Here is a 21519-nt window from a genome sequence, read left to right on the forward strand (position 1 = left end):
ACAGTTGGCTGTGCTCTTTATATTACAAAAGTCTAGGAAAAATTTACCAAACACGGGTACTTAAATAAATTACTTAAATTTTCTTTCAAGTGAATAAAATTCGTTTAACTGTATCATTGTACCTTTAAACTGACGTTCGATAGTTCACAACTATAAATTCATAACTCGAATCGATACCACCACCTAACCATAGATGAATAAAATGGTGCAGGGCTTCACTATCTTATACACACTTCAGAGCGTAGTAGTTGTCAAAGTCTGTTTTGTCTACAGTTTTAGTATACAAAGTACTTCAGTTATTAGTGGACAGTGAATTATTTGTAAATATTGTTCAATATAAATAACTCTGAACACTGTGTTAAAATATTGAATGTTAAGTTTTTAAGGCTTTTTTGTGTTTGTTGTATCAAGTTATTCAAGAAAGCGACTATAGTTACTGAAAAGGTAATCTCTACTGTTTACGCTTGTACGCTTTTTATAAACACCTGTCGTGAAAATCAACATCAAACATATTATTCTCTCTGCCTAAATCAGTTAAGAATAAAAGATAGATGCTCGTAGCTTGTTATTTAGGTGCCGCGTGGTTTTTTTAATTTCGGAATATTTCGTGTTTTGATTTTATTCTGTAACTAGTAGTACTGCGCTATTTCGCCTAACCTTGAGTATAACGATGGAATGTCATCTTTTGATTTGGTATTACGTCCTTGCCTGCATACAAAGATAGAATTGTTCAATATTATAATTATTGATTTTAATATAACTTTTTCGAAATCAAACTACAAAATATATATTAAGTAGGGCTGTAATTTATAATGCTTTTGAAATTTGATACACATGTGTTGGTTTATATTTACACAGCAATTAACACTTAAAAGTTATAACACCTTCCTCACTTGTTGTTATATATTGCTATATATCATTACAATAGGCACATTATATAAATTTCTATTTTTCTATTATTCAAATTTCTATTAGTTTGAGGTTTAAATCTTACTATCTTTCTAATACTACATTTATACCTATGGTATAGCCAAACTTATAGTATTTTCTCTGTAAGGAAGATAATTCACAATAAATACATTGTGTTTTAATGCTATATAATTATTTTAGTATAGTTGTAGTCAATTTTATCTTTAAACGGAAATATATTTTAACAAATCTAATATGATAAGACACTGTAATCAGCCAATGATACCGTGAGTCATTTGTAAAAAAAACACAACAACCATTCAATATTGTGTGTGCACTGTATTATTGATCAAATTTATTTTAATTATAAAATGAAAAGTTTCATCTTTGTCTTGAATTATGCTGAACTATAGCATGCTTTTTTTGTTTCAATTCTCAAAAGATATTAATCCTCTTATACTGAAAATGATTAATTTAATTTAAAGGTAAAAAGGTCAATTAAATTTTTGACAAATAAAGCATTGAGTGATGTTTCCCAACTTTATTATTTAGTTTAGTTATTTGTATATTAATTGATAAGTCAAATATTGTAAGTATAATTGCAGGCAACATCATCACCATTAAAAAAACCATTACAATAAATATTAGAAAAAAATAAGAGAAAAAAATAATTTAAAATATCACTAAAACAATAATAAATGTTCCTAATTACAATCTGTAACGTATGTAGTATGTTAATCTAAAACTTAATAAAGGGGCTCCTGCCCAGTATGTATCTACAACTTATAATACATTATATATATATAAAAATGAATTGTTCGTTAGTCTCGCTAAAACTCGAGAACGGCTGGACCAATTTGGCTAATTTTGGTCTTGAATTATTTGTGAAAGTCCAGGGAAGGTTTCAAAGATTTAGATAAATATGAAAATGCTCGGAATTAAATAAAAATAACAATTTTGTTTTCCCTTTGATGTGTCCCCCGTCGAATGAATTCCTTTTGTTTGTTTTAAGTTTATTTTATACAAAAGTTTTTGTCTTTTATTTATCGATTGAGGCACTACGGAGTCTGCCGGGTCAGCTATTTCATCATAAAATTAACATACAAGCATGTTTGAATTTGAATTCTTAAATAATCTATTGGGCAGGCTTTATCCCATTATTATTTCAAATAAAATAATATTTTATAAACGTTGAAGCATCAGTGTAAGTATATAATATAAGATATATCAATTTCTCCTTTAAAAAAATCTGATGAATTGTGCACCTACAATTTTTTTTAATTAGCATCTTGTAGAACTATATGAAGGGACAATATCATGTGATAATTTAAAGTACAAAATTCTAAATGATTTGGTCAATTACCACTCTCCTACTTATTGCTATCATGAAGAAATCATAGCATTTCAGTTAGAAAGTTAGGATAGCCATGCTATTGAAAATTCATGAGACTGACTTCACATTGTTGTCACATTGTTGTAATCTAAATTACTTTAAACAACTTCTTGAATAGCATGTGGGTCTTGATGTAGTCCGCATAAGCATACCAACCCTACTTACTACCAAATATTATTAATACAAAAGTTGTGGGTCTTGATCTAGTCCGTATGAGCATACCAACCCTACTTACTACCAAATATTATAAATACAAAAGTTGAGGGTAGATCGAAATTTATTACACTAAGAATATGCAAAGATGGATTTTGATGAAACTTCACAATATCATACTTTATACATTAGGATATCACATAGACTATAATATAGCATGATCAACATATCATAGATTGCTCATGAATAGATCCAACAAATTGATGCTTTTCATATAATCAACAGTTGCAGAGATAACATATTAGTTAAGGTTAAAGTCTGGTACTGCTTATTTATTACTCCAATAATATTAATATAATACTCCTACAGAAATTAATCAAAATGAAAGCAACATATGTTTTCATAAATTATATGGTTCCAATATTATGAACAGACACGGGAAGTTCAATGAAGCATTGCATTTTACAACTTTCTCTTTTTAATGTCAACGACTACTGCATGGTGTGAATAGAATATCATCGACAGACTTAATGGCACTTTCTGTTGAACATAAATCAAGTTGTATATTAATTGAGCATTTCTGGTAGTGCAGATTATCATATTTTGTGTTGATGTGTAATAAACAAACAGAGGTAAACCATATTAACATTACTTTTGATTCATGTTGTGATCATATTTGACTTAATTAGTGATAAAATAATTGAAGAAAATTCTTTTAATGAAAAGCTATTAAAGATTTTTTATAGCAGTTTATTAGGTATTTAAATTCTAGTCAGCGAAAATAAATGTGATTGATTGATTTTTAACTGATGATAACACGGGTCAACGCCAAATTTGACTGATTGCAAAAAAATAAAAATAATAGAATTTCGATATTTTAGATCGTAATTAGACGAAAAAAAATACATGGCATGAAACAGTTTGCTTTTGAACTTTAATAAATTGACCACATATGAAACATATAAATCAGCATCGTATTTACACTTTCGTGACATTTTAAGTTTTTCTGGGCTTGTACAAAACACCTGACCGTTGTTTATGACTCGAGTGCCATCTAGTGGCACTGTGTAAACGTAAACACCCCACTCTCATAGCGCGGCTTTTTTGAAAGTATTAAAATTAATTAATTTTTTTAAAAAAATTGAAAAATGAGTATTATTACTATAACTATCACAAAAGCAAACTTTATACCAAAAAAAGATAATTTTCGTTTTTGTGAATAATTAACTGGGAAAACCTAGTAGAACAAATAACGAATTTTTTTTTGTAGAATTGCGTAATCTTAGTACATTAAATTTTAAATGTTATATATTTTATGATAATTCTAAAACTTTAATAAATGTACATCTCTTTTGACGTTTCACGCCCAAAGTTAATCTGTCTCCGGCCATGGCGTCTAACGACCTAGACCCCGCGCACCCTTCCAATATAACAAGGTTAAGGGTCGAAACGTTGCAGGTGCTCGGGGCGTAGCACTCCGTAAAGGTCATGTTGTTGACTATTAAATTTATTTAAAGGGTTTCCTTTAACGTAAATTGTCGTGAATAACACTCTTTAAAATAATATAACTCTATTTTGTACTATATGAATGGAAGGAGCTCACTGCCTGTCTCAGATATTAAATGGTTACCGCAAAGTACTTCACCACGTTAAAACCGCAATCCTTCTTGAGACTTGAGGTCTGTTGTAGTAATTGTATAGTAATTAAGCAATTTCCAATTTTCATTCCAATTTCGATCGTGGAAGTCATCATCATTCATGAACATGTATCAAGTACTTAATGTTTCAATATTAGTATCTGCCTACGGGATTTGAACGGTAGCACAGGCTTATCGCTCGATACGACTATTCCGGACGTCTTGCCCTTTAGGCTAAAACTTACGAGCGTGTTTTGATTTTTTCCTAAGCTGGTAGCCTTAAGAGGCTATGCCAACTTAACCTAACGAGTAGGTGAGCTCACGGCACTCAAACCTGAAAACGTTGCTAACACTAACCCTAGCAAGAGCAGCGCTTCGCAGAATCAACCACCGGATCGGACCCACTGAGAAGATTCGGCGAGAAACTCAGTGGGCTGTGTCTGTGGGTTAATTTACTTGCCGAGCCCTTCTTCGCAAGCGGCGGGCTCGACGAGGATGTCAGTTCAGATCCGGCCAACGTGGCCGGATCATACATATTAATATATGGAATTAAATCGGTTTTTTCATATTTTGTAACATAAAGTACATACAGGTACTAATAATAATGAAATTAAAAAAATACGAAGGAACTGGATTAAAACGTCGAAATAAAAACCTCATGAAAGTATTTCTTACACTTAATACTTGTAAAAATTAGAAAACTAACTAACTTGTGAAACACGTTAAATTGTATACAGGCTAATTAAAATTTATCAAAACTTTCAGTCAGATAAACCATCGCCTTTGTGTATTTAAAGAAAGCAGGACACAAAATCCCACAGATTATACAGATTAAATGACGTTTCATTAAATTTGGCGCCGAATCGCAAAATGGCTACGGCTGTCGCGTCGCAACCGTAAAAGGACAATGGTTATAACTCGTCGTTCGTCGGTTATGAGTTCTCAAGGCGATCGCCATTCAAGCAGAGCACTGCTTACGTATCCGTATGACACAAACTATAAACTTGTTCATTACGCAGAGAATATGAAGTACCATTACTATCTTGATATCGTATCGAGTGGAGGTTTTATTTTTGGATAAGTGGGTGAACGCACCGACGGCTTACCTGGCTCATTGAAGCTATAAACATAACTTTTACTATACTGCATATTTGGTGCAGTCCTGTGGGATAGTATGCTCTCGGACATGTGTTGACCGTCATAGCGTTCAATATGGTAATAAATTCGTACGTTTCATACAAATATAGGAACTACGATTTTCACAGAAACACACTCACGTTCTTACGGATCCATCAGATCCAATAACTTTTGCATTAGACGCCTTCAGCTCTGACACTGGGAGCAGGTTTATGGACTCCGGTAACCGTACTCGTCGAATTCGACAAAGAGTTCGACGTGCAACATAACTGATGCATCGGCTCGCTAAGTTTCTCGCCGGATCTTCTCAGCGGGTCGCGATTCCGATTCGGTAGTAGATTTATTCGCGAAGTAGCTGATCTTGAGTTGTTAGGCCTCCTTCGGAGGCGCTCGGGCAGCTGTTAGCAAATTCCACCCCTTCTGGCTGAGCCTTTGTGCCCACCTGTCCTGGTGAAACTGGAAAGGCCCCCGGGCCACCAGTAATCCTTCAATCCAAAAAGAAAAACAGCGTATCGACTAAGTGCCCACAACCCGTCTTGCTTATAGTAGGTACGTTGTTTGGAGCTTATATCGAACAAAAATTTAGAATATTTGTTAGATTAACTAAGTCATTAGTCGAGTTATTGACCTCAGTGTCTTGGCCTTTCATCGTCGATTTGCGGAAGATTCTTCTTCCTGCTGCTAAACAATTCATTTTTCGGATACTTAAAAACGCAATGTGTAACCTTTTGTCTTTTTGTGTAGTTTGTTTTTTTCTCAGAATTTAACCTTATTTACAGTTATTTATAGTTGCAAATCAGAGGTATTTACAAAAAAAACCTGATAATTTTGCTAGTGTTTATTTGTAGTCTATTCGAGTAGTACCAGACCAAATGTATTGGAAGCCTTTTGAGGTAAATATTTGTGTTTAGAAGTTAATGATTACATTCTTAAACACTATCTCGCTACTCAGTCTGGACCTGGTGGAACCGTTGGTATATAGATACTAATCTAAGTAATCTAAATAATAAATCAGATCTGAACAGATGTCTATTCTATTGATAGCGTGTGTTTGCCTACAGAAATCTTATCAAGCTGACTAATTATATTATTATTTTCATTTCTTCCTAATAATAAAGAGGCCATCGATTCTAGCGATTACCAATCAGTTTTTCTCAAACATTTATAGAGAACGCGGACTGTGTCCACGAATGTTCAATGTTCACGGCTGGCATCCCACGATGGAGGACCTTATAAATATTTACATTTATCTAAGTTACAGTCAATTAATTGTTAAAAGCTTAAAATTCGGTGATGGGTCCGACGCGGCGGAGATGGAGATTAGTATTGCGATTGCCAGAGCCTCTCGTGACATAAATGTCATTGTTTTGATGTAAAAAATATTTATTTGAATATCTATTAAGTGGTTCTAACAAAAACAGGCCGAATCCATTATGTATTCCGTAATTTCCGTTTTAAGACAAGCAAATAAAACCATTTGAAGTTATTTGCTTACTCGTGAATCATAATACTGTTTCGAGACAGTCTCGTACTGTTTTTGTTATCGGATCGTGTGGAATGCGACATTGAGGTAAATAATATGTTGATAATGTAACTCATAAAAACGCATACAAACAGATAAGGAGAGAACTCGTCGATATAATTAATAGAGTTGATGTGCATCAAAATATGTATCTCGCCCGCTGATTTTCTCGCCGGATCTTCTCAGTGGGTCGCGATTCCGAACCGTTAGCAGATGTATTCGCAAAGCAGTTGCCCTTGAGCTGTTAGGACTCCTTCGAAGGCACTCGGGCAACTGTTAGTACCTCTCACCCCTCCTGGCTGAGACCGTGCTCGCCCACCTGTCCTGGTGAAACTGGAAAGGCCCTCAGGTCACCAGTAATCCTTCCTTCGCAAAAACAACAATGTATCTCTTAAATGTATTATTTTCGAAGTATATTAGTAACACTTAAAATCGGTAGTGGTGAGGTTATAACAACCAAACCGATGATAAATTAAGTCAAATAATCATAACATGAAACTTCCTAACATTAATTTGATCATATTTATAATATACATACTGTTTTTAAAAAAACCAATATCAACATTTTTATGCAAATATAATTTTCGCGGTCATAATACGATACTGCGTAAATTTGTGACATATTTTTAGTATTCTCGTCGGATTTTTGCGAGTTGTGAGCATCAACTAAAAACTTACTGGTAGTAGGACCTCTTGTGAGTCCGTGCAGGTAGGTACCACCACCCTGCCTATTTCTGTCGTGAAGCAGTAATGCGTTTCGGTTTGAAGGGTGGGACAGTCGTTGTAACTAACTATATTTGAGACCTTAGAACTTATATCGCAATTAAGTATTATAGCGCATTTAAGTCGTAGATGTCTATGGGCTCCAGTAACCACTTAACACTAGGTGGGCTGCGAGCTCGTCCACCCATCTAAGCAATGAATTAAAAAACTTAAACAAAAAAAAAAACTAGGTAATTTTATGGTTTTATCACGCGTTTATTAATTTCATATTATTATTATTTCCGAACTGGCCACGGACGGTTAAGGTTCGAGGTTCGACGGTTGGTTTGTCGACTTCGACAAATTATGTCAATATTTTGGATAGGCGGTAGTTAACGTAATCTGTTTCTTGTTTTCACGTGAAAATAAATTTCATTTCTGCTATGAATATTTAGAAACGGTCAAGTGTTAGTCAACATTCCTTACCATTTTTATCATGCCTGTTACTATTTTAGTAAAAATTTGGTTGATTGAATATTGTTCTTAACGTTATATATAATGATATACAACTCAACTCAACTGACAATTAATTTGATAAAGCTAAAAATATAAATCCACATTTACAACTGCGCCAGAATTAGGAATATTAATTGCGTTTTATCAACAAGACGGACAGATTTTAGTAGAAAAAGCTTAAGAACGTATATAACACTCAGTAAACTTACTCATAAATATTTTTAATATTAATATAATATGACATATTAACGTTTTATAGAATTGTTAGAATAAGGATGCAAATTACTTTCGATTTGGTCACTTTGATCTGCTGTTTTTATATTTATTTCTGTGGAACATCCATCGGACTTAGCAGTTGACGCGAATTGATTCACTAGTGATGAAACAGAATATTGTTCTAATTGACTTTATTATCGTTCTGTCAGTAATAATTAACAGCCGGATAAAATGTTGAGCGACACAACGATTATCATCTAACTGAGAGATGTACATTCAGAATTTCTACATGTTCAAATTTATATGATAGAGAGTCTAAAGCTTAATTTGGTAATTTAAATTAAATATCCTTCCGGTACACACTGAGAAACTTTTCATTCTGATGACGAACATAGTCGAAACCTAAAAATGATATTCATTTCGTTTTATGAGTATGCCATCATGTAATGCGGTCATGTGAAAGACACAGCGAGCCTCTCTATTACCCACCCAATATAAAACGCTATATCAATCTACAGCTAATCTAGATTCTTCTTTTTTGCTATTTGGATACAGCGCGTTCCACTATTTTCTGTCTCTTATAATCGTTTGGTTACATTTGGCAGTGGGCCACACATTCGCAAGTTCAGTGATCTATAGGTCTCCTCCTGTGAACCCCGGTACCTTTCACATTTCCTAGCAGGAGTCGCTTGGTTGAACCACTTTGTGGCGAAAAATGCTCCAAAAACGCCTGATTTATTGGATAATGGAGACGAATTTTAGGCTGACTTGCCATATTTGGCCATTACCATTCATCAGATACAAAATATGTGGTGGTCCACCGACGACGAAGCTGGTTCATTTTCAATCACGATTCGCATAATCTATAACGCTTGCGTGTTGCATATAAAATGATGTACGAACGAAATATAGGAAGCAGCACCCCTATTCAGTTCACACATCGAATGCATACGGCAAGAACGTACCAGAAATATAAATGATGCACCAACTAATCAAGAACTTTATTTGCTTATGTGTTTGACTAAAATTCTATTGTGGTTTGTGTACAAATCGCGGACGATCACAGGTCCGCTGATTTTGGTCGTTCTAATGTTATTTCTGTTTTAAGAGATATGTGGGTGTTTATACGTATCATTATTGCTCATACAAGTATTCCTGATCTCAATTCGTCATTGCGAATGTTGGCAAGTCCCGCGTAAACAGTTTTCTTTTTGTGCAACGTAATTGAATATTGCGTTTTCACGTACATATTTAGAGATTATATGTAAATCTTTGGGAAGGATATGTATTTATATCATTCACGGTTATTCCAAATTTAGAATCACTACACAGTATAAAACAAAGTCGCTTTCTCTGTCCCTATATCTGTCTGTCCCTATGTATGCTTAAATCTTTAAAACTACGCAACGGATTTTGATGCGGTTTTTTTTTAATAGATAGAGTGATTGAAGAGGAAGGTTTATATGTATAATAACATCCATTAAATAGTGTAGAAATACTGTTATTTTTGAGGTTTCCAATGTGATGTCGTAAATAATCAACAATAAAATTTCATGTTTCCGAAGCGAAGCGAGGGCGGGTCGCTAGTAAGTAATAAGAAAAAGTGCACCTGAAAAACGCCCTTTGAGAAACGGCTTTCAAATTTTCGTGCAGGTTTCTTATATATCTTCTACTTATCATCAGCAGTCTATAGCAGTACACCGCTGGACATAGGCCTTTCCAATTGCACGCAATTGAGCACGATTTTCGGTTTCTCTCATCCAACTTTTGCCAGCCACCCTACATAGATCGTCACTTCACCGAGCCTGAGGGCTTCCCGCATTTCTATTTATAGACAGTTACAATTCATAACATATCATGCACCAGTTAAGCGGGCTCCAATCACAGTGTCACATCACCGCGACACATTGGTATGTCGCAAGCCCCTATCAGGTGTATCGCGAGATTTACAGAGACTATATTTTTTGTCTAAAGTGAGCCGGGGGAATTGCATCTCCAATTACACGTACCTTCAATCCATAATTATGCATGTAAGGCTACTGTGATGGTATCAAGGATCTAACGAAGCGCCGCTTAGTAAAAAAAGGTTGAGAGCCACTGCCCTATTAGAATTGCAATTTATAAATTACAATTTTGGTACCTACCTTCAAGAATATTACTATTGTCTTTGTTCGATATCTAGTGTAATATAATCTAATGTTCTAATGTCAAGTTTTCCCTACACTTAATACCCCCTTTAGTGAATAAACACTACAAGCATAATGTCATACAAAATGCATTTAATTTGATCTGTAATTAACGATGCTTATTGAATTGTTTCAGGTTAATTAATTCGTAATGGTGATGGAAGCAGATCCGATAGCCGAAAAACGAAATGACGGTAAGATAGACGCGTATATGTCTCTTATTATACCTAGTATAAACGTTTATTACGAAATTCAATATATTTTTTCTAGTTTTTTAGCCTCCGTGGACTGATAAGCACATAGTTCTCCGTATATTAAATCGTTACTTGAGTTATGTAGTTTTTTTTTTCTTCTTTTGGCAATAGCGTTTACTTTTTGCCAATGACGTAAATTAAAAGATTGGGAAACTAAGTTAAAAAAAGGATACGAAACACGGGAAACGATCAGATACGTAGGAAGAAGTTTGAAACGGATAATAACAATTTCATAAATATACATTTAAACACTTACAAATCAAATATTTAAACTTTAATATGGTTCTGAAGGATGAAAGATGACAATATTTTATAAAATATACATGGATACATAATTATACAGGATATACAGGTAGGAAAAGGAACATTAAGAGATATTAGATCATTCAGGAATGAGGAGCGGTCGTATAGAGGACATGAAAAGAAAATGTGATCTAGATCACATTTATCGGATTCACATTCACATATGCCAGTAGATACAATGCCTAATCTATTAAGATGAACAGCAGTGCAAACATGACCCAAACGCATTCTTATGATGGAAGAACATACTAGCTTATTGCATTTGGCACGAAAAAACCATGGTTGTGCGGTGTTAGAGTACGGGAAGTTAAATAGGGTTGTAAATGTTTTTCGATAAGTCCACGTTCTTATCGATAATCCCTTATACTATTATCATGCGATTCTGACCTGATATTATACAATCATTAAATAGGTAGGTACCTCAAAGCGATTTAACAGAAGGCCCTAAACGACGAATTTTTCGGGTGTTATGGAAAACAAACGAATAAAAGATTAGCTTAGATTAGCTTCCAAATGTATATATATATATATATATATATATCTTTAATAAAAATCGCCACATTCCTACTTCGTTCCGGCAATTGCAAACGAACCCTATGTGTCAATTTCGCAAGTCAGGTTCGCTAATCACAACGACTTTAGCAACAATGTACCCACGGAATGGTGTTTTCCATCTACCGTCAAATCTGTATAAATAAAATGTTAGAGGTATGTCTGCTTGTGTGCGTATATTTCGATCAAATTTTTATTTGCTTCTTCGTAAATTCGTCTTAATTTAAAAAAAAATACAATTGCGAGATCTTTGAAAAGTTAGTCTACCTTTTAGCTTATTACTTTTGAGATTATTATTAACATGGATTTTTACAAAAATTCAAAATTTTACAAAAACCAAATCTTTGTGTATTCGTCCTAATTAAAAAAATAACAATCTTTGAAAAGTAAGTCTACAAGAGCCTTTAGTTTATTACTTGTGAGATTATTATAAACATGGATTCATACAAAAATGCATTACCAAACGACCACCACTCAAGCGCACGCCGAGGAAATCTCGGTCGCGACTATTCTATTAATAATTACGATTATCGACTCGCAATAGTTGTGAATTTACGTGTGACATAATACTTTCTAGTTTTCGGTGGGTGATTGTCGTCTGCGACCACGAAGACTATAAATTAACTTTAGAAATAAGTTAATGGTAATAAAAAGGTTGCCCTTGCGATGTACCGACCAAATTAAAACGACAGTTGGCGGTTGTTTGCCTGAGTGTACTAGGCTCACCACAAACCGAGAGAAGTGGCGATTGCTCGTGAGCCGCATAACATCTGCCCACAGTAATGATACTGACCCCCGTATCTTTAGTCGTTCACACGAGCTTAACTCGACTCGACTCAACCTCCAACGCGCGTTTTGGTATGATTAGTCGTAAAAATAAACTCCACTCAAACGTCCTTGGAAAATTTTCCTAACCGGAGTGAAGTGATCGAACTGTCAAGTTAAGGTACGTCGCGACGTACCTTTAACGTTCCTCAAGGCTGGTTTTCTATCAATGTCCAAATAGTATGTGGACCGCAAATAGAAATATATGATATTGTTGTGCAATGGCCTGGATCTGTGCATGATTCCCGCATATTTTGATAATTTAATTTAGATAATATTTATTAATAAAGTAAATAGTTTGAGGTTAGACATTTGAAACTCTTTATTTTATTTACCTACATATGAGACATATTTTGCTTACTACCTGATAAATAAAGTCAATGCGATTATAAGTTTTATTTATATAATAATAAACTGGTGGTTGTGGAAAAGCACTTCAACAACACGATGCAACCAAAATCACACAAAAGCGGCGAATAAAAATACAAAGCCGGATCCGAAATCTAAAATAATAATAGGTTAGAAAATAAATAATACACTTTCAGATTTACCGCACGCACACATATTTATGATTAACTCAGCAACCAAAACATCAAACAAGTTCATCTAGTGTCAAACAGACAGCGGCAGCTTGACTTTGACATTAAACAATGACCATAGACTACAGAACTCTATGGGTTTGATGCTAGCTTGATCAAATTTTCATCATTATTACCTCACTCGAGGACAGTTGAGGAATATTGTAATGGTCGACTAAAAATACCAAACTCGAGTAAGTTTCGAGGGAATGCTCGAGCATCATCGGATGAGTTAAGAGTGGAGGACTATTTTACGAAACGTCTAAAGATACGGGCATGAATGACGATCACGACTGCTCTGACAAGAGTGATACGACAAAGGGAAGGAAAAAAAAAAAAAACGTGTAGCACTCGGGAACTGCCGCGGTAAAGCTATTGCATTGCATTTTTTATCAATTTATGCAATTATAATTAGACAATGATAATTTAATATTAAACCATTAATAAAATAAGACCACGCTATTTAAACGTTAATAAAAAAGCAAAACCTTAACTGTCCCCTTCACACTCATAAGTTAGACCGCGCGAGAGAGAGATGGGCAGACTTTTCATGATGCACATGCAGTGTGACGTCACGCCACGCGCTTATTCACAAACACTACACAAGCGCAACGTGTGAATGTGCTGAACGCGAGCTACATGGTAGGCGGAGTGAGGCGTGTAAGGTTTTTTTCGTTACGGAATTTCATGATTTCGGGCTCAAGGCCCGCGATAAAATCTATGCAATAGCTTAATAAATCTGAAAATCCGGATTAAATTTAGTAAAAACATTACGTGTCCAATCAATCATCAATTACCTTTTCTCAATACACATTTTACATCCAAATTCTTGACCTACTTAATTTCGAATACACGTAAACGAATTCGATTGTCTATGATACGGTTAATCGAGTGTGACGTCAGAATCCAATTTAGCGTGGTCGGTGCCTATATCGAATTGCTGAAAGCTGATTAAAACACTCCCAAAGGTCACTCTTCACTCACATTTGCCATTTCCGAAGTAATTGATTAGGATGAGGTTTTGGATTTTAGTAAATAATTTAAAAATGTCGTAAACGTAAATATTATACTACTAGTGGCCCGCCCCGGCTTCGCTTGGGAAGTACCGCACGCGATGTAAAGAATTTTAGGTACTTTTTTTACACATTGGGTTACATTATTGGAGTTTCAGTAAGAACCCTTAATTTTTTGGAAAATATAATAAATATAGCCTATGTCACCCGGGGATAGCGTAGCTTTCCAACAGTGAAATATTTTTTTAAATCGGTTCAGTAGTTTCGGAGCCTATTCAATACACACAAACAAACAAATCTTTCCTCTTTATAATATTAGTATAGATTAGTATAGATGTCACATTGGACATACTATTTCGACCCTAAAATTATAGTAGTACCGATCAAGGAATTTTCTAGAAAAGACATGCTTATCGTTTACTGCCTTGTTGAAGAATAGTCAAACAGACTAGTATTGTCTTTCTTGGCCAACTGCAGATCAAGACAAGACTGTCCACATTTTGCCTTCGCCGCGCATTCGAATAGGTACTTCGGTCATATTGCTCGGAAAACACCCGATAGCTTAGAGAGACTATTTGTGACCGGGAAGATCGAGGAAAAGAGACCACGCGGGCGCAGTTCACCTAGACGAATCGATTAAATCCGCAGATCCCTTTGCACAAAGCCCTTCATGTGGGCAATGATCGGAGGCGTTGGAGGGAGAGGACATTACAAGGAGTACAATCCTGTCGAAATATGACGGTCACGACCCTCAGCAGTGAGGAAACGACGCGAGGAGGAGTCAAACAGGCAGTATAGTACCTAAATCTGAATTCAAATTCAATACGATTTACCAATGTGTCCGCGAGCATTTTGCATAACATTCAAAACGAAACGGTCGGTAATTGTGATTGGGATTCAAAGAAACGTAACACTTATACTTGTAGGTGTAAAGCTGATTATTCCCCTTCCGCAAAATGACGCTTTCGATGTTCTGGTATTTGATTTCAAGATACAATACACTTTACGAGTATGTCATATACTACTAGTAACTGCTTTGTAACACAGTTCAATTTGTTATATTGCACTTTACAGTTTGTTAAATATACACTATTTTGTGATAAAGCACGTCTTTTCTTGCAACCTTGCTGGAACGAGAATTTCCTTAATTAAAAATAATAATTTTGATGGTAATCTTTAAGGTAATCTTAAAATATTTTATAGACGAATTCGTATATGTACATTTTTTACGGAATAATCTGGCTGAAATTTGATGTAGGTACCAACCAATAGCTGCAGAATACAATATGATATTTCCATACGTGATATTTTCCCGTGTTAGCTCTCATTTTTAACTAGACTAGCTACTGTTACATTAATTTGTAAAGCCAAATTTATTATTGAAATATTTGCATTTATTTAAAAATATGTTCTAGAAGATGAAAATAGATCAAACTTAACACATTACCGTTTACCTGTACTGACCCGCGTATTACATTAATGACCCATTTTCACTGCAAATGTTGTTCTTGCACTATTTTCTCAGAAATCATAAATTCTGTCCCATTCGTTATTTTAATAACGTGAATATTAGTATGTAGTTTTTATGGCATTAAAAAAAACAAGAACTTTAGTATATAAGAACTATACCTTCGATCAACTAATACATGCTTTCTAAAGTCAACATTCTTCGTGAGTATAGAGACCAGTATACACTTTGGAAAACATTTCGAAATCTAACTACAAAATCAGCTTCTCATTAACGCCTCAGTGAACACTAGAATTATAATTATCATAGCTACAATATGGTGCCTGTAACCTAAATAATTGTTTTTTTCTTTTCTTTTGGTGTATCGCTACCCGTAATGTCCCATATAACCCGCGGAGTCGTTGCCCTAATTTTAAACATGTAATGTTAATGTTGTGCTATAAATATTCCGGTCTGCTTTGCTTCAAGTTTCGGTACAAGTCATAGGAAATTATATCGACCAAAAGTATTTAAAGCGAATTTTATCTTGTAGTGGACTGTATGATTAGGATGGGCAAGGAACTTGATAAATAAAGTCGCGAGGATTGTACGTATAAAATTTGTATATTTTAGAAATTTTATAAATCGCGTACAATAGCACGGAAAAAAGAGAATGACAAAACTAAGACATTCCAAAATTCAAAATTCAAAATTCAAATGTAATGTCAAAAACCACAACCACAACAATAAAAAAGGTTTTAAACCAATTTGTTGGGTTTCCAACATATCTATCTCATTTATAGATTTTCGTAACTTTTCAATAAAACTTGAAAACTAAAACTATTATTGTTTCATTGAAATAAACATAAGAAATAAAATTAAATCGCTAATGAGATTGATTAATAAATATTAATTGTCGCGTATCGATGACGATTATCGCGACTCGCGAGTTATCGGCAAGCTTATCGCTATAATTATTATAACATAAAACAAAATTGATTATCATTACGGTTAGTGTATAAATAATCATGATCAGCGAAGTGGCACTTTGATGTTAGGACCAGACATTCTCTATTGACACCATATTATGAATAACAGTGTATCTTAAGAAATTCTTAGAATACTTATTTTCCGAGTGCAGTGCCCAATTTAAGCTCTTTAAACCGAAAATTTTATTATTGGATTTATACTAAAATTTTAACGAGGTAGGTGCCAACTCTTGCCAATTTTCTATGGGTTGGGATGACTATTGCTCGAATTAATAGCCCTTATAAATACTACAAAATTAGTTATTTAGTATTCTTTTAGATTAGTGTTTTCAGGGTCAAGTGTTGCTATGTTCCCCAATCTATAAATATAGTAAGTTATTAAAACCCAGTACATATGTATACAAATAGTATTCTATCTGATATATTTTATTAATTATATTCTATCTGATATATTTTATTAATTTATGTTCCTTTTCATAATGTAGTATTTTGTATTAGAAATAGTTTGTTATCCTGCTGATCCTATCTTTTATCCGATGTAAATTTCGTCCAATGTTAAATTCTTTTTCTTTACTATTCCGTTTCCTTACCTTTGTCTACGGCAATATACACTGCGTGATGCGATTTAAAAAAACACAGTTTTTTAATATTGTTTTTTATTTTTATTGCTTAGATGGATGGACGAGCTCACAGTCCACCTGATGTTAAGTGGTTACTGAAGTCCATAAACATCTACAACGTAAATGCGCCGCCCATCTTGAGATATAAGTTCTAAGGTCTCAGTATAGTTACAACGTCTACCCCACCCGAACCGAAACGCATCACGGCGAAAATAGGCGGGATGGTGGTACCTACCCGTGCGGACTCCCAAGAGGTCCTAGCACCAGTGAACCAATAGTGCAACCAATTCTTTTTTCCTAATTAATAAACTTAATTACAGAAATATATAATAATTGAATTCATAAATCATTGTACCAAACTGCAACATTTTAATGTATAGCATTGTACGAAGACAAATCGTCTGGACAAAATCACTGGACCGAAGCGATCTTGTTCGTTTGATGTTTTGATCACGTTTTAAATCTCCTCGTTCGCCTTTGAATGTTTCTTTCGTAAAAGAGGCTACAACAAATTATGTATTAGGTAGGAAAAACAACTCCTTTAAAAAACTCATGTTATGTTCATATTTAAAACAAAATGACACGCCGAGTTTACGTGATCTAGTTAATATTATGGGTTAAAGTATGAAATTGCCGATTTGTGCTTTTTCGTGTTTCGGTCAATTTTCTACGCGATAAAAAGTTTTCTTCCCAGGACGCAGTACAAAATGCTTTCACATAGTTTGTAGAATCTAAATCACCAGAGTTCTATCGCAAAGGCATAAATGACCTTCCTATTAGATGGCAGGAATGTATAGATGATAATGGTACATATTTTGATTAAATAAATATGTTATGAGAAAAAAAAACTACTTTCAGTTTTTCGGTACAAATCGGCAATTTCATACTTTAACCCCTAATATTACAAATTAACGTCAAAATCTCAAAAATATATTTTTAACAGTCCAACAGCTTTTTTTTACATTTATAAGTAAAGAATACAAACGGGCCTGATTAATACAATACGATCGGCAGGAAATCTATTCAATATTACCAATAGCGGCCATTGTCAATACCTCTGTCGTTGGAGCGTATCCAACGATGTCATTGTGTTGTTACGTTTTCATAACATTGCATGACTGACTGACGTTATTCTGTTTTGAATACCTTAAAATATTCTAGTAATATTAATACGTGAAGCAAAAACTTTGTATCCCTTTTTACGAAAATTGCGCGGACGGTGGAGTATGAAATGTCTCACACTTATAGAGAATATAGAGAAGAAGTGCACAATGATAAAAATTTTTTAAAAATAATGCATAAAATTTACATTAAATCAATAAAGAAAACATTACACACCCTGCCATGTATTTGACACACACACATATGTATATAATATACTCTTTGTTTATTGTCAAACTTTAGTTAATGCTTAAAGTCTGTGGTCAAATTGAAAATAGGTTTAATATTGTTTATCTTTAATATTATTTGTCTTAGCGAAATCTGTGATTATAGAAGTATAATAGTCTTCGACAATATAACCATAATAATGTTCAAACTTATAATTTCAATTAATTATGGTCGAATCTCGACTACTGCGGGACCTCTAGTTCTAGTAAATATAGATCTATGTAAATATTTCGTTATTCGGCAATTAGTTCGATATCTCAATGCTATATTCAGAAACAGTTGAATTTGTAGAGTGCAACCTTAATAATTCCGATGTCCTTAATCTGATTTTATTGTTCATTAAAATGTTAGAATAAGTATGTAAATATTAATAAATTAATACTAAAAAATTAAAACATGTACATTAATTAACGAAAGTTTTTGTTTTTTTTTCATTTTCTTTTGTACTGATATTTCTCATTGCAAACAATTCTTGAAATGCGTAATATACAAATTGTTTTAAACTTTCACGGTGCAGTAAATTATTATAAACACTATTAACTAACGGACTTTTAGCAATTTTTTTGTTTTAATAAGTGGCCAACATTTCGCGTTATGTCTTTAGGTGGAATCTAGTATTGAGTTTAGTTAAAAAAGGTTTTCTCAAAGTGTCCTGAAAAATTATTGATAGCTTAGCGCGTCATCGAGTTCCAACATTAAGATCCAAAAGCGGACTAGAAAGAGGGTAGACAGAATTTCCTATTCTTAGCAGCCTATCTTGCGTCATGGAACAGCGCCGAAATATCAGGAACTGATTGAAACTAAAATCGTGATAAGAACCCATAATCGTGTTTATACTGCACTAGTTTTCGCTCGCCACTTCGTCCGCGTGGAATAGTTACTTGAGCATAACGCTAAATTTTACCTGCGACTTCATTTGCGTGGAAAGAAAAAAAAACCCGATGCTGAAACATTCTTTATTGGTGCTCCGTTTGTATTGGTCTTAGCGTAATGTTATATAGTCTATAGCCTTCCTCAATAAATGGGCTATCTAACACTGAAAGAATTTTTCGAATCGAGCCAGTAGTTCCTGAGATTAGCGCGTTCAAAAAAACAAACTCTTCAGCTTTATAATATTAGTATAGATAGTATAGAAGTATAGATATGATAAATAAATCGAATTCTATTTATTACAAAAAAACACGCGAAGCATCATGTAAAACACTCTTAAAATATCACGGACATCTTTTAGCGAAGTCATAATTTATTTTAAGATATCAACGAATGTCGTATTAATATGAGTTCATCTTTTGTTCAGAGAGAGTGCACAGTGCGCCTTTGAAGGCAAGGGCGGGCGGTGACGTCATGGGAGAGCGTTCAGTCGATACTTTGGACATGGCCTTCACGGGACCTTCAAATTTAGTGCTCACACCAGCCCCGGAATGTAAGTGTGGCTTAAAGATATTTTTTCAAATGTAATCTCTGATAGTACTGAGCATTCCTGAACTGTCAGATTAAACGCTCATTTGTAGTCATCAAAAGCGACTAAAGTTGGATTGATTCGGAACAGAATTTTATTATATGTATATATTATTATATGTAATGTTTACTGTATGCACTAGGTTTGTGTTCCTAATTCTCCTTTCCTTTTGCGGGCCAACTGAAAGAGATTTCAACATGAAATAAGTAGTGCCCTTGTACTCTGTATCCTTATTGTCGTGTTTCTTCTAACAGCTATGTATACAAAATATATTAAATATATTAATTTTTTTATTATTTCGTAATATTTCAAATATTTTACGAATTCTTTTTTAATGTAACGCTTGTTACTTATTTCTTTACTGTTTCATTCTAACAGTGTTTGAAGTTTCGTTACAAATAAAATTTGCAATGTATGCGTATTCATATATTAATTTTATTTTTGTTAAAGGTCGGAAACTGTCCCGTGGCATTTCCCGGGCCACAGATAACGAAGGCCTGGTGTGGGCGTTACGTAACAACACAGACCCGGAGCCAAGCACGCTAAGCTCCGATCACATACTGCTCCTACCGGATATAACGGTTTACCCGCCGGATTTCAGGTATAAATCATCACTCGCACGGATGTTTTTATTTTATTTATTTATTAAACACCAATAACGCGGTGAATATGCTGTACTGATCTAAAATATTTTTATGGGTAATATAATATATTTATTTGAAGTAGCTGAGTATGCAGAATCATCCTCGGTCGTGAAACAGCATTCCGATCAGTAGAAAAGTCAGGGCGATATAAAAGCGCTTATAAAGGTTCAATTCAATGAAAAAAAAATTCAAATATCGAAGAGGTTGCTGGTTGTTTTTTTTTCTTTTTTCTCGAAAGCATTGGCAACATGGCCATCAGCTTAAACTAATTTTACAAAAAAATAGAAAATGAACTAGGATTAACAATAAAAACACAAATAAAAGAAACAAACCAAACCAAGAAACAATTACAAATCATTGAGAACAACAAATTAATTACAAAATGAATTAATTTAAAGAACTCACAATAAAAAATATTAACAAGTTTTCTTTCAACAAACAACGTATGCTATTTGACAGTGACAACACAGACCAACTTTTTTTATTAATAGATATGGCAATGTTTGTAGACTGTCAGTTTTAATGATACAAATAAGGACTGGCTAGTTTAAAATAATAATTTAATACAACGCTTACAAATATAGTTGGAGTATGAACGTTTAACGTTTTTGGCGATCTATATGCTTGCTCATTCGCTCAGAATATAAATTTCACCGTAGGTGGGGTAACATTTGAGTCGTCTATTATCAAAGGTGGCAATCTGTGCATTTGGACAAAAAAATTTTATTGATATGTCAATTCAGATTGATTTGAATATAATTGTCTCCTTCAAAGAATACGGTTCAAAACCTGCATTAAATAAAGGTTAATAGTTAACCTGTTATTTATCTAAGATGTCGTTTCGAAGAGTTTTGTAACTGCCAATGGAATACAAAGTCAATAATTCGTTTTTCTGATTTCCCATCATTGTCCAAAAATCAGATTGCCGGCTTTGATAATAGTCGACTCATTTGTTATATTTTTCCGTGCATAGTCGCACGTGCGGTTCGGGGTTTCGTGCCAACGTCTGCGGCACGCTACCTACGCTATTGCCGTTGAACCTTCTGTTGTGTTGTTTAGCGTACTTTAACCTTAC

The 21519-nt window shown here is 34.0% G+C and overlaps 1 protein-coding gene and 1 long non-coding RNA gene across 2 annotated transcripts in view; one reads left to right on the forward strand and one right to left on the reverse strand.

The window, feature by feature from the left end:
• Positions 1–232: 232 nt before the first annotated feature.
• LOC101745728 (OTU domain-containing protein 7B) overlaps positions 233–21519 on the forward strand; it is a 30471-nt gene continuing 9184 nt past the window's right edge. The window contains exons 1-4 of the mRNA XM_038018474.2: positions 233–444; positions 10508–10565; positions 19639–19764; positions 20251–20401. Coding sequence (XP_037874402.1) covers positions 10523–10565; positions 19639–19764; positions 20251–20401 — 320 coding nt within the window. The 5' untranslated portion in view covers positions 233–444; positions 10508–10522. The remainder of the gene's footprint in view (positions 445–10507; positions 10566–19638; positions 19765–20250; positions 20402–21519) is intronic.
• Positions 16972–18302, reverse strand: LOC105842147 (uncharacterized). Its single transcript, XR_002431046.3, has 2 exons — positions 18008–18302; positions 16972–17454 (listed from the first exon to the last, which is right to left on the reverse strand). It is a non-coding gene; the product is annotated as an uncharacterized LOC105842147 (long non-coding RNA).

The sequence above is a fragment of the Bombyx mori genome, chromosome 21, assembly GCF_030269925.1.
Source record: "Bombyx mori chromosome 21, ASM3026992v2".
Lineage (NCBI taxonomy): Eukaryota > Metazoa > Arthropoda > Insecta > Lepidoptera > Bombycidae > Bombyx > Bombyx mori.